Source organism: Crocuta crocuta, unplaced genomic scaffold (genome assembly GCF_008692635.1).
Source record: "Crocuta crocuta isolate KB4526 unplaced genomic scaffold, BGI_CrCroc_1.0 scaffold494, whole genome shotgun sequence".
NCBI classification, from domain to species: domain Eukaryota; kingdom Metazoa; phylum Chordata; class Mammalia; order Carnivora; family Hyaenidae; genus Crocuta; species Crocuta crocuta.
In genome coordinates, this window is record NW_027527931.1 from 575,624 (window position 1) to 588,365 (window position 12,742).

Genomic DNA, 12,742 nt, shown 5'->3' on the forward strand with positions numbered 1-12,742 from the left:
GGAAGCCAGAGTGCTTCTAGGGTCCTGGGATTTGGGGGAGGAGGTCCGTGCTCGAGATCAAGACCCACTTCTCCCTGCAGAAGAGCTGGCCGGTTCAGTGGCCGTGGGAGGGACACGCCCTGTGTGTCGAGGAGCAGATCTGGTGGCTGGATCTACACGGGGAGGGGGGAGGTTGAGTTCTGTAACTACAGACACCTGCGTTAGAGTTCGGGCCAGGATTGCAGAACAGGGGTCCGGGGTGAGACCTCCTACCTTGTGTGGCAGGAAAAGCTCTAGACCACACCCTGAGAGAGGCTGTGTCCTCTGTTAACCCACCACAGCGCGTGAGGTCCTGTTTAGAGTCAGGGGACGCACCCTTTTCCCTTCTGGGCATTCACTTGTGGCCCTTCCTGCTTTCTTTCCAATGCATCCAATGTGGGGCCCCCTGGGACCAGGGACCCAGGCCTCCTGGCACCCCACCCGAGGCTGCTCTCTCTGCCCAGGTTCTGAGTAACAGCAACCAGCTGCTGCTGAAGTCAGTGACCCAGGCCGACGCCGGCACCTATACCTGCCGGGCCATCGTGCCTCGGGTGGGAGTGGCCGAGAGGGAGGTGCCCCTCTACGTGAACGGTAAGCGGCCCCCGGGGCTGGGCCGGGGCAGTCAGGGGCTGCCGCGTGCCGCCGGCCCTGAGAGCGTCTCCTTGCCCGCAGGGCCCCCCATTATCTCCAGCGAGGCGGTGCAGTACGCCGTCAGGGGTGACGGTGGCAAGGTGGAGTGTTTCATCGGGAGCACGCCGCCCCCCGACCGCATTGTGAGTGCGGGGACTCACCTGCTTCTCCGCTAGCTCCCCACAAGGCTCGGCCCCTCTGCCCCCCCCTCAGATGCCGCCTCCTCTCTCACTTGTTGCATGAGGCAGAGCCAAGTACTTAGTGTTTCGAACCTTGGTTTCCTCATCCACAAAACGGGGGCAGTGTCCCTGCCTGACAGGGTGGCAACAAGTGTGAGAGGTCGGGGCACCCCGGCTGCTCTCTGCCCCACATCCCCTTCCCTTTCCTGGTCCTCCCTGCCCCCCCTGCCACCTGCCCCCCCATTCCCCCCCACTCCTTCTGCCTTCCTCCTCCTCCCACCTCCCCTCCACCCTCCTTTCTGTTCCCCACACCATGAGCCATTAATTCCTTCCACGACCATTAACCGTCAAACCCCTCATCACATTTAATGACCATTTGGCTAACTCCAGGGCTGCCCAGGGACACTTCATTACCACGGCCGCCTGGGCAGCAGGCGGCTCTGCTCCCGGGGGCTTTCCTCACAGAGCTGGGAGGATTGATCCCTGGAAAGGAGCCAGTGCTCAGTCGCTCCCCCTCCTTCGGGCTCCGCTCAGGGAGGGGACACGGTGGAGGGGTGCCCCGACCTGGGAGCTCAGGGATGAAGGAGCCTGGGGATACCCCCTCTTCAGCAAGAGATCCTCTCTGTTATAAGAGTCTGGGGATGGGGTGTCTGGAGCCCCCTCCCCATGCCAGGCGGGTTCGTGCAGGGCCGGTGATGGGTTGGCTAACAGTAAGGACCGAAGACGGAGTTATGTTCAGCTGGATCCTCAGACTAGCAGAGCAAACCTTGGGCGTCTAACTCCAGCCTGGTCCTCTATTTTACAGATGAAGAGACTGAGGCCCAGAGAGGGGAAGGGAGGCCACACGGGCTCCAGGGGAGAGCTGGGCCCAGAGCTCAGGGTCCTGGACTCCTCAAACAGGACGATTTCTACGACATCAGGGACTACCAGATATTGGTTCATGGGTTCAGCCGCGCCTGCATCTGTGGGATGGTTATAAAAATAGAGGTTCCTGGATCTCTCCCTTGGAGATTCATATTTAGGAGTTAAGCCCCGAGAATCTGCACTTTAAAGAATGTCCCTGGGCCTATCCGAATGTCCCCGCATACATCTCCACCATGTTGGGAGCCACTTTCCTCCCACACTCGAGGCTCCGGGCCAAGGTTCCAGGCAACAGGGGTGGCTTGTGCCTGTGGCAGGGCGAGAGCTGGGGTAGGCGTGGGGACACACAGGGCACATGGGCAGGGACGCCTGGAGCCTGGTCACGTGTTTCTGCCACCTGCCCCTTCCTTCTCACCGCCTGCCCTCCCTGCCCCAGGCCTGGGCGTGGAAGGAGAACTTCCTGGAGGTGGGGACCCTGGAGCGCTACACGGTGGAGAGGACCAACTCGGGCAGCGGGGTGCTGTCCACACTCACCATCAACAACGTCATGGAGGCCGACTTCCAGACACACTACAACTGCACAGCCTGGAACAGCTTTGGGCCGGGCACGGCCATCATCCAGCTGGAAGAGCGAGGTGACCGGGGTGCGGGGCGGCCTGGGGGGCTCCCTCCCTTCTCCTCCAGCCAGCGGGCCTCACAGGGAGACAGCTCTCCCTGCCTGCCCTCCGCTCAGCAGGGGACATCCACTCCTTCCCATAAACATTCACCGAGCGCCCACTCTGCCCTGGTGCTGGGCACCCCTGTGGGCGCTGGGCACCACAGGGATGCCTGTGACAGGGTGAGGGTCCCTGCCCTCCTGGGGCTTTCGGCTCTGTCGAGCAGTGCTCTCAGTGGACTGATTTTTCGGGAGGAAAATCAGATGCTTCATGGAAGGGCGTAATACCACCAACCGACCTCGTTGGGTTGTCCTGAGGATTAAATGACAGCGTGTTTATAAAACACCGGACACGTAGGAGGTGCCCCGCAGGGTGTGGCTCCCCACCTCTTCGAGAATCCTTCATCCGAGAGGAGGCATTGCTTTGGACTTTTCTGGAAGTGCTGAAGTCTGATGAGGAAACGAAAAGCTGGGGCTCCCATCAGGCGTGTCTTAGCTAAGGATGCCAGCAAGGGGGGGGGGGGAGGCAGAGCAGGGGGAGGAAGGCAGGACCCACCCAGTGAGGAGGGGAAGAGCCTCCCGCCATCTGATCCACCCAGGACCCCCAGGCAGGGAGAGAAAGCCCAAGGGGGGTTCCCTGGGCCCTCAGCCCTGAGGAGCAGGGGAGCCACGGAGAACCGAGGGAGCCCTGCGAGGGCGGGTGCCCGTGCCACCCTGGCCATGGTGTGGGTGGGGAAGGTGGTGAGAGGCCGGGACCCAGACGGCAGGTCCGAGTTTGGAGACAGCTGACCTCAAAAGAGCAGCCCAGCCCAGGAAGCAGAGGCCAAAGCTCACAGGCACCTGGGCTGCAGGGGAGGGATGGATCGACTGCCAGCGCCAGGCTCCCCTTGCGCCACGCTGCAGGGATGACACGTGGCTGCGCTCAGGTCTGAGCCCGGACACAACGCAGACCTTCCTCTCAAACTCCCCGGCTTGAGGCAAATGCCAACCATGTCCCTGGGTGTAGGCGGAGCTCCAGGTGCCTGGCCTTCCGGTCCCGCGAGCCGCCACCCTCACCCTTGCCTTTCTTTCCCTCTGAAGAGGTGCTGCCCGTGGGCATCATCGCCGGGGCCACCATCGGGGCGGGCATCCTGCTCACCTTCTTCTTCATCGCCTTGGTGTTCTTCCTCTATCGCCGCCGCAAAGGCAGTGAGTAGAGGCCTCAGGCCACACAGAACCCCCACCTCCCCTGCCCCCAGCACGCAGACCCCCGGCGCCGCCACCGGGCTGGCCTGCAGAGGCTGGCAGAGGTGTCCAGGCTGCCCCTCCCTGTCCCCAGGTCGCAAGGACGTGACCCTGAGGAAGCTGGACATCAAGGTGGAGACGGTGAACCGCGAGCCACTCACGATGCACTCTGACCGGGAGGATGACACTGCCAGTGTGTCCACTGCGACTCGGGTCATGAAGGCCATCTATTCGGTGAGGCTCCTGCTCGCCCCGCCCCCTCCCCTGTTCACGTTCTTGGGCCCCCGCCCCGCCCCAGCTCTGCTAACACCTCCTCCCTGTACCCCCTTGCCACCCTGCCTTGATCCCGCCACACCCACGCGCACACATGCTCACGACCGCACACGCGGGCGCACAAATGCTCAGGCGTGTACCCACGAACCTGCGCGCGCACATCGTCCCAGAGCGGGCCTCCCTCCAGCGGAGGACAGGCGCGTGGGGCCCTCCGTGGGCGCGCGCTTCCCGCAGTTGGAAACCCCTAGAAGCTTTCTGGTCCAGCTTGCCCCACTGCTCAGATGAGGAGATAGTCCCAGAGAGGGGCAGCCACACCCCCAAGGTCACTGTGCGTCAGCGACGAGACCGGGGCCAGGTCCGTCCCCAACCCTCCCGCGCGCCCCGGGCTTCTCCTGGGCGCGCACTCAGACCCCAGAGCCGGCCAGCCCCCCGGGGGCCCCCGGGCGCGGGGTGGGTCCCAGGCCGGCCCGGCGCTGACGCCCGCNTTATTTTTCAAAGACAACAATGACAACAACAACAATAAAAACCTCATTTGGGGAGAAAAAGAAAAGCTGTAGGGAATCCACCACCCCGAGTCCCAATGGGAAGGAAGGGAACACCTGTTCTCCACCAGATTCCCAACGCCGTCCATTACTCTCAATTTCCAAGCACTTTGAATCCATTTTTAAACATTCAGGTGGCCAGACCTGTCGCCAATGGGCCCTGACGGGCTTAGGGAGGAGGCCTGGCTCTCAGATGCCCTGTCTGGCCCACCAGCGAGCTGGTCAGAGAGGCCACCTTCTGGGGGCACGGCACTGTGACAGGTTTTGGCTTTGTTAAGTGTCTTTTTTTTTTTCTTGGACCAATCAGATTCCTTCTTCCACTTTCAGTGCCTTGAGTGTCCCGCTTTAGTCGACCAGCCCTGTGTGGGTGGCCACAGGGGACGGGTATTGCAAGCCCCAGACCCCACGGCCGTCAGGTGTCACAGAACGTGGGGGGCGGTGGGTGAGGGGCCCGGAGAGGAAGGAAGGGCTGACCCAGTAAGGTAGCACAGGGAGGGCACTGCAGGCCGTCATGCCCATGCTTTTCCCACACACATTCCACATGGCCATTCACAGCCACCACCTTCTGACCAAAGAGAACCGTGCCCCTACCCGCCTCCCCTCCTCCCGACGGGGCGGGGCCTCTGGGGCGATCCCCAGAACACGCTTTGCCCTTTCTCTCGGTCACCGCTCATTAGTCATGTTTGTTTTAATGAGTTACATGCTCATCAGCCACGGGCCATCGCCACCTTTGCGGATGGGTCTGTGGGGTGACATTCCTCACCATCCCTACTGGTGAGGATCAGCTAATGCCCAGGAAGAAAGCCCAGCTCCCGCCTAGCAGGCTGCCTCTGTGTCCCCCTCTGCTGCAGCAGGGGCAAATCCTGGGTGGCTCTGCCAGCTTGGGGCATCGGCCAGGCTCCGGCTGAATTCTACCCCTGCCCCGTGGGATCTGACACCTCCCCACAGAGTCCTTCTACGTGAGCCCCGCGAGAAGGTCTGTTAAGGATGCAGGTTTCTGTGCAGATGAATTCACGCACATTTTGATTATCTTTGCAGAAACACAAGCCATTCATAATCCCAACAAAGTCTAACGATGGTGATGGCTTTTTAAACTTTAGGGATATTCCCAAAAATGATCATTTGTGTTTGGGGTTTGGCCACACTCTGTTTCCCCCTTTTTGGTTTTCGTCCTGGGCCCATTCTGTTGAAACAATGGAGAGGAGGGGTCCAAGGTCACTGGCTAACCCAGCTGACGCTACAGGGACCATTAGTTTCCAGAGGCTTGTTAACAGAGCCACTGCCCTGTTCTCTGGTCTTTAACACAGTAACCGGGCCTCCTGGGTGTCCAGTTTGCACCGTGCAAGGCACAGAGAGACACCAGCAGCCCAGGCCCTCTCCGCTCTCTGCAACTTGCACGCTGGTTTGATAACAATCTGAATTCAGATCTGCCTGTCGGGCTTCATGGAATTGCTTTTCTGGGGAGCCAAAGGTGCCCTTGAACATAGAGCTTTGCTGTCTGAGGCTGGGGCCCTCCAGCAGGGTGCCTGAGCAGTTGACATGGTCACCTTGGCCATCCTGATCACCTTTGAGAAGAGCAAGGCACTAAGGGTCAGGTGACCTGGGACCCCATTCTGAAGCCACGATTGACTGAGTGACCTTGGCCCATAACCTCTTTACATTTATTGCCCCCGATTTTCTGGCCTTAAAAGTAGGGGAGGGGAGAGTGCACAATCCTAGAGTTATTCTGTTCTTGCTGTACTCATTTGGTGAGGTGGAGGGCCCAGCCACCCCTTGTAAGGAGCTGGGGAAGTAAGTGAGCAGAGGAAGGATGGGGACTGGAAGGTTCTCCTGTCTTGAAAAAAGCTTTCACTGTGGGTCTCTTGTTGGAAGTATTGTGAATGTTTTTCCACCAGAGTCCCCTGGACCCCAAACGGCAACGGAGCATACCCTGAGCCTCGGTGAGGTTGGTGCAGGGTCATCCTCTGACCATTGGGAATGGCCGCTCACAGTTGGGGACCCACTCAGAATGCTGCCGGTTTGGCAAAGGCACCTTCCAGTTTAGGGCAGGGCGTGGGGACTTTCTTTCCTTGGTGCCCTGGCTCCAGGCAGCTTTGACTCGTGGAGAGTGAGAGCAGCCACCTCCCACCCCATCCTCGGGAGCCCAGGGACGGTGCATCGTTCTCGCTGAACTGAGCGGGGTGAAGCCTCCGGGCCGAGGCGTCCTGAGCTGGAGGGTGAGGCGTGAGCTTGGCCAGCCTGTCTGAATCAGCCGGTAAGAGGTCAGCCAGTAGAGAGGCAGGTAGGGCAGCTTGAACATAAACTGTGGATCTCAAAGAGGTTCTTGTGATTGTGGCTGAGCCGCAGTCTCTTTCCTCATGGGGGGCCCAGCCTACACCCTAAATCCCGAATCCCTCTAAGTCCAGCCCCAGAGTCCTGGGGGGGGGTTCAGGAAGGGCAGCCACTGGGGACGAAGCACTGCTCTCCGGAATGCCAGCCCTGGGATGGAAAAGGCCAGCTTGACCCCTGTCCGCAGGTCCCCTGACCTGCTCTCATCTCATCATTTTGAGGGCAGCATTATAGGACAGAGCGCCCTGTCCTAGAGCCCCTCTGGTCCCCACGCTCGGTCAGGAGCCGCAGGTCCTGGGCTCCTTATCAAGGAATCAGGTGGTAAGAAAGCCTCATCAAAGCCAAGCCCCCAGCTGGACTGAACTGGCCGGTCACTGCCTCCCTCCTCACTGTGCGGATGCTTCTGTCCACACGGCCGTACTCCTCGGCCACCCCAGCCCCCAAAACCCTGGCTTCTCTGCCACGTTAGCTCACGTGTGTCCTGAGTGGGTCACTGTTTGGGGGGCCCCTGAGAGGTGTCAGTGAAGCTTCTGACTCAGTACAACTAGCAGGGAGATGGTCACGGGACACTGACGCACACAGACCAAGGGATGCGACTGGAAAGGCATTTATTTTTGTGAAGAGGCTATAAAATTAGCATTTAAGTACCCCATTTCCTCGTCCCTGCCTTCCCCTACCTCCCCTGCCCCCAGCCCCCAGAGTATCTGTCCTCTCCTGGAGGCCGGGTTGGCCTGGCCTCCCGCCTCGGGGCTGGTGGTAAGGGCAGAGATGGCCGCAGCTGGCCCCTGGGAGAGTCCCCAGTGTGGGGGTTGGGGGAGGGCGGGTCCCCATGTTCTCGCATCACTGTGAGGGGCTCCAGGCCCCGTCCCTGGAGAAATCATTGCTGCGCAGAAGTCACAGGCTATATGGGCGGTTCCGGTACAAGCCTGCCCTTAAAAATAATAACGGTGAAAATAATAATAATAAATAATAATAGCAACTCCATTTGCATAGAACTATCACTTTCTTGCCAACCTCCTGCCCATACTCCTGGCTTTTCGCTGGCCATGACCCCCGGCCTTTTTGAGGGTCGGTGGGCCATGGGGCCACCCACGTGCTTCTGGAGATCAGATGCTGCCCCCCCCCACCCCTCCCCGGGGACAGAGCAGCAAGCTGCCATCACCGTATAGCAACCATGGCCCCGGAGGTCAGGTTCTCTGCCCCCACCGCCCTTGGGGTTCCAACCCGCATTTCTGGCTCCAGTTGAGTTTTCTCCTCCCAAACCCCGATAATAAATGGATCCATGATGACAAGAGAAGAGGAAAAAATATTATTTTTGTTAGGACAGACCATCGTAGGTTTTTAGCAACGTGTCTGTGTGTCTCACGCCTTTTCCTATTCTGCCTGTTTTCATTTTCCTTTTTTTTAAATATTATGTACTATATTTTTAGTCTCAAACACACTATATATTATATATATTTAATTTTTTTATATATATAAATATAAATGTTTTAAAAAGTACCACGTTTTGTGTTATTCGATGCACAAGCAGCTTTAGCTGCCGAAGAGCTTGCCTGATTTGGGGTGAGATGGTCAAATTTGGGGAAAAAGATGAGAGACTTTTGGGTTGAGACTGCAGAGCCAATGTATTTGTGTCCCTCCAGGCCGGTATTGACGTTTGTGGCTGTCGTAGAGCCCCGAGGCCTGGCAAGGCAGGCAGTTGGGGGGTGGGGGGTGGACAGCGGTAAGTCCGGGCTGTGGGAACGCAGCACCCAAAAGTCTGGTGCCAAAGCAGATAAGGGGGCGATTGAACCTGGGGTCCAGACCTCGAAGGCTGGCAGGGGGTAGGAGCCGGGTTGGTCCCACTTTTACTGAGATGCAGAGCTTTTGGTAAAGAGGGAAATTACCAGGCCTGCGGCCTCCTGGTGGGGAGTGAGGAGATGTAAGCCGTGCCTGGCGGCCCCCACGGGCCATCCCGCTGGGAAATTCAAAATACTGGTGTGTAGTGGCNTTTTTTTTAAGTTTATTTATTTTGAGAGAGAGAGAGAAAGACGGGGGAGGGAGGGCACAGAGAGAAAAGGGGAGAGTGCACGGAGCTGTGCAGGGCTCGAACTCACCAGCCGTGAAATCACGGCCCCAGCCGAGACCCTGAGTCTGATACTTGCTTAACTGACTGAGCCCCCTAGGTGTCCCCAGATAATGTTTTTTGAAAGCTATAAATCGTCAGAGAAATACAAGGGTTCATTGTTTTCATCATCCACATACCAGCCAAGCAAACTAAAGCTGGTCCACAGCAGCCACTCTGTGGTACAAGGGACACAGGACACAGTCAGGGAAGAGGGAGGCATGGGGGCATGGGAAGGTCAGAGGTCACAGCCTGCCCCCCCCACTGAGGGAGAGGCTGTGTCCGCACTTGGACCTGGAGCCTGCAGATGCCTGAGGCGAGTCCTAACTGGGCGGGACCCAGAGGCCCAGGTGCAGGGAGACCAGAGGCTGCAGCCAGGAAAGTAACTGGTGCAGGTAAAACATGGCGTGAGAGTTGGGGTCCAGAAGCAAACAATGGACTAAGAAGAAAAACAGGAGAAGCAGCATGACACGGAGACCCGGGTGGACTCCCTCAGGCCCAGGAGCGTTAGGCGGCTGCTTGCTGGGCTGTGGGTCTGCACCGGGGGCTACGTTTTCTCCACATCCCCAGGGCCCAGCACGGGGCCGGCAGGCACTTGGGGACCAGCCTGTGAGCTATAGACGGCATCACCCTGCTCTGGGCATCAGACAGGCCACAGGCCTCTTCCTGTGACAGGGGCCCAGCCCTGCGTTAAGTCACCCCCAGCCTGAGGATAAGTCACACTCGCCAAGCTCTGCAGTTTTAAAAGCCCCTCCCTCCTTGTGAGGTCCTCTGTCTCCAGGAGCTCCGCTCTGCCCTTCCTCACACCAAGTTCAAGGTCCCCGCTGATCTACACACATCAAGACCATCTCCCCAGAAGATGGGCTCATTCAACCCTTCCTCCCTCCCTCTCAGGTCCCCAGTGTTTGCCTGGTAGCTGGAGGGCCACCCTGGGGCCACGCCCTGCACGCCCCACCTCCAGGCTCAGCTCTTAGGTCTCCTCTACTCAGAGTGTGCATGTCCTTTGTCTCCTCATTTCCAGGTTTTACTCGTCCTCAGGGCCCAGCTCAAAGGGCCCTTCCTCTAGGAAGCCTTGCCTGACTCATCACTTACTCACCTTCTCCCCCTCCCGGGAAGCCCCAGGACAGGGCAGCTCTATCTGGTGGGTCTCATTTGCAGCCGTGTGCTCCGACCACAGGGTTATGCGTGGGACACACTAGCACCTTCCTCTTAAAGTAAGACACTTGAAGCCCGAGATCCTGTATCATTGATTTTACCATCTTCACCACCTACCAGAGCGTGGGGAGCAGGAGAGGAGCGTGAGCCACCCCCGTGAACGCAGGGCCCTGAGGGAACCTCACCTGGACGACCTGGTGTTTCATAACAGCACGGCGGCCCAAAGCACCGGCTCTTGCGTCAGCTGGCCGTGTGGACGGGCATTGCCAATACTCAGTAGCGCTGAGTCTCTCAGAGACCCCTGGCCGCTGGGTGAGGCCAACCTGACCCGTTAGGGCCAGTACGTGATCAACAGAAGTGACATGTGGCTTCCAGACCAAAGCACTTAGTTGCCAGTGTGAGACCCTCACTCCAGGTCTTCTTCCCCCTTCCCGGCCACAGGAGCTCCTTTATTCCCGACGGCCCAGCTTCCTGCCGGGGGGTCCCCCGGCCACTACGCAGAGCAGGGCCCCGCTGCCAACCCCCCACGCGGTCTGAGGGAGAAGTGAACCTTTGTTCTGTTAAGATCACGAGCTCGTGGAACTGCGTGTCACTGCAGCGTGGCGCGGCACACCCTGACCAGCGCGGAGCTTAGCTGCCTGCCCCCGCCGCCCCTCGGGTGAGTTACCCGACCTCTCTGCGTCTCCCGTGTCCCCTGCGGGAGCTGAACTGATGGCAGCTCCTCTCGCCCTCTGTGAGCTTGACCGAGTTCCCCGCACTGGACCGCTCGATGAATGTTGGCTTTCGTTGGCCTGGCGAAAGGGGAGCGGTGGGCACCTGCCCCTTTCCCGGGAGGCATCGTGAGGGCTCAGCAATTGCCCCCCCCTCCCCCCTGCACTGCCTCATGCCTCTGCTATTCCCGGCAAGTAGGCGCGCTTTTCTGAGCTACCTTTTCTTGGTCTGTGAAACACTGCGAGTCCTCAGTGCAATGGGATGTACAAAATGCCTCGCAAATGGCTAACTGCTGTTCCAACGTGAGTTGTGACCTCGGTCCACTGAGACTGCAGCGTCCCGCTGCGCACCTTACTGCCCCCGGCGTGCCCTGACCCCACACATGCACGCTGCATACGGGCAGTGGGCAGCCGGAGCGGCCATCCGATAGCGTGCGAGGGAGCCTATCTGGCCGGCCCCCAAGGCCCTAAAACCAGAAGACCAGCTCTTTGCAAAGCAGGAACCTGGGGGAGGAGAAAGATCACTTCCTCACTTTTCCATTTCCTTTAGTCACTGTAATTAGCTGCACAGAGGCAGCCTCCCGGGGAGAGCAGAGCCATCAGCTCCCAGAATTGAGCGGGGAGCTTTGTCTTTTTGTTCCTCTCCACATAATACTGCTCTCTTGGTGGTCGCTATGCAAACACATCCTGCATTCATTTGCAAGCTGGGGCATATTTCATATTCTGAGGCTCAGATGAACATTGCGGGTCCCCAGAAGAGATGCTGGTGGGGACCTCTTTCCAGGAGGAGTCGTGTCCACAGTCCTGGTCGGGCACCTGGGAGAAGACCACGCTGTGTTCTCAGCGCCTTCTGATGGGATCATACACTCAGGAGTCGAGGGCACCTCCGGGGCACCTGCTCCAACTAGACCAAACACAGGAGCCCCTATTCGGTCTCAGAGACAGGCTCTCCACCAAACTTTTTTTTTTTTAATGTTTATTTATTTTTGAGAGACAGAGAGAGACAGAGCATGAGCGGGGGATGGGCAGAGAGCGAGAGAGATACAGAATCTGAAGCAGGATCCAGGCTCTGAGCTAGCTGTCAGCACAGAGCCCAACGCGGGGCTCGAACTTATGGACCAAAAGATCATGACCTGAGCCGAAGGCGGATGCTTAATTGACTGAGCCACCCAGGCGCCCCGAGATAGGCTCTCCATCAAGACCTTTGGGCCCAGAAAGTGGGGCGTCTGGACTTGGGAATCTAGTGCTGGATCTTCCCTCTGGCTTCTCCAGGCACCGGTTCTGTGCCTTTGGGAAAATCACAGGACCCTTCCGGGCCTCAGTTTCCTCATCCGTGCCAAAAATATGTATCGAACATTTACTATGTGTCTGGTACTGTTCCAAACCCTGGGCAACACAGAGCGCCGGCCTTCACGGCCCTCACAGGACAGTGAAGGGGGTCAGAAGATAAACCAATGTCAGATAGTGGCGTGTGCAAGGGGGAGACAGAGAGCGGGTGAAGGGGGTGGATAGGAATGGTAAGAGGGGGTGGGTGTACAATAAGATAAGAGGAAGGGTAGGTTTGGGAAAAGAATATTCCAGGCATAGCAGACAGCAACTGCAAAGGCCCTGAGGCAGGAAGTCTGGAGAGTTCAAGGCCCCGCAAGGGGTCTGCTGCGGGCTCCCTGAGATGTGGGAGGAACTCGGATTGGAAAGGCAGGTGGAGCAGATCCTGGGAGGACCTGCGGGCCATTAAAAGGACTTTGGGAATTATTCTGAGCTGGGAAAATGGAGTCAGTCAGGCTGTATGAAAGTGCTGTTTTTCTAGGTCAGAAATGGTTGAACATCAGCAATTTTATATGGTTCAACCTAATAGATGTAAACGTGCAGTATTGCTAATTTATTATCACCACTTTAAAACACAGGCTTTTCTATTATTTTGGCAGGATTAATTGGAAGACATTGCTGCCTTCTACTGAGCATGAATCTGCCTCCTTGCAATTTTCACCCAATGGCTGTATTTCAGCCTTCAGGGCAGCGCTGTCTGGGGACCCAGCCCCCCCCCCCCCCCCCCGCCCCCGCCC

At 58.4% G+C, this 12,742-nt stretch overlaps 1 protein-coding gene across 1 annotated transcript in view; it reads left to right on the forward strand.

Annotated features, from left to right (window-relative positions):
- The window catches only part of KIRREL1 (kirre like nephrin family adhesion molecule 1), a 113,221-nt gene that overhangs the window by 99,371 nt on the left and 1,108 nt on the right, over window positions 1–12,742 (forward strand). Inside the window, exons 23-27 of the mRNA XM_077751485.1 lie at window positions 483–609; window positions 691–791; window positions 2,125–2,323; window positions 3,424–3,531; window positions 3,662–3,801. Coding sequence (XP_077607611.1) covers window positions 483–609; window positions 691–791; window positions 2,125–2,323; window positions 3,424–3,531; window positions 3,662–3,801 — 675 coding nt within the window. The remainder of the gene's footprint in view (window positions 1–482; window positions 610–690; window positions 792–2,124; window positions 2,324–3,423; window positions 3,532–3,661; window positions 3,802–12,742) is intronic.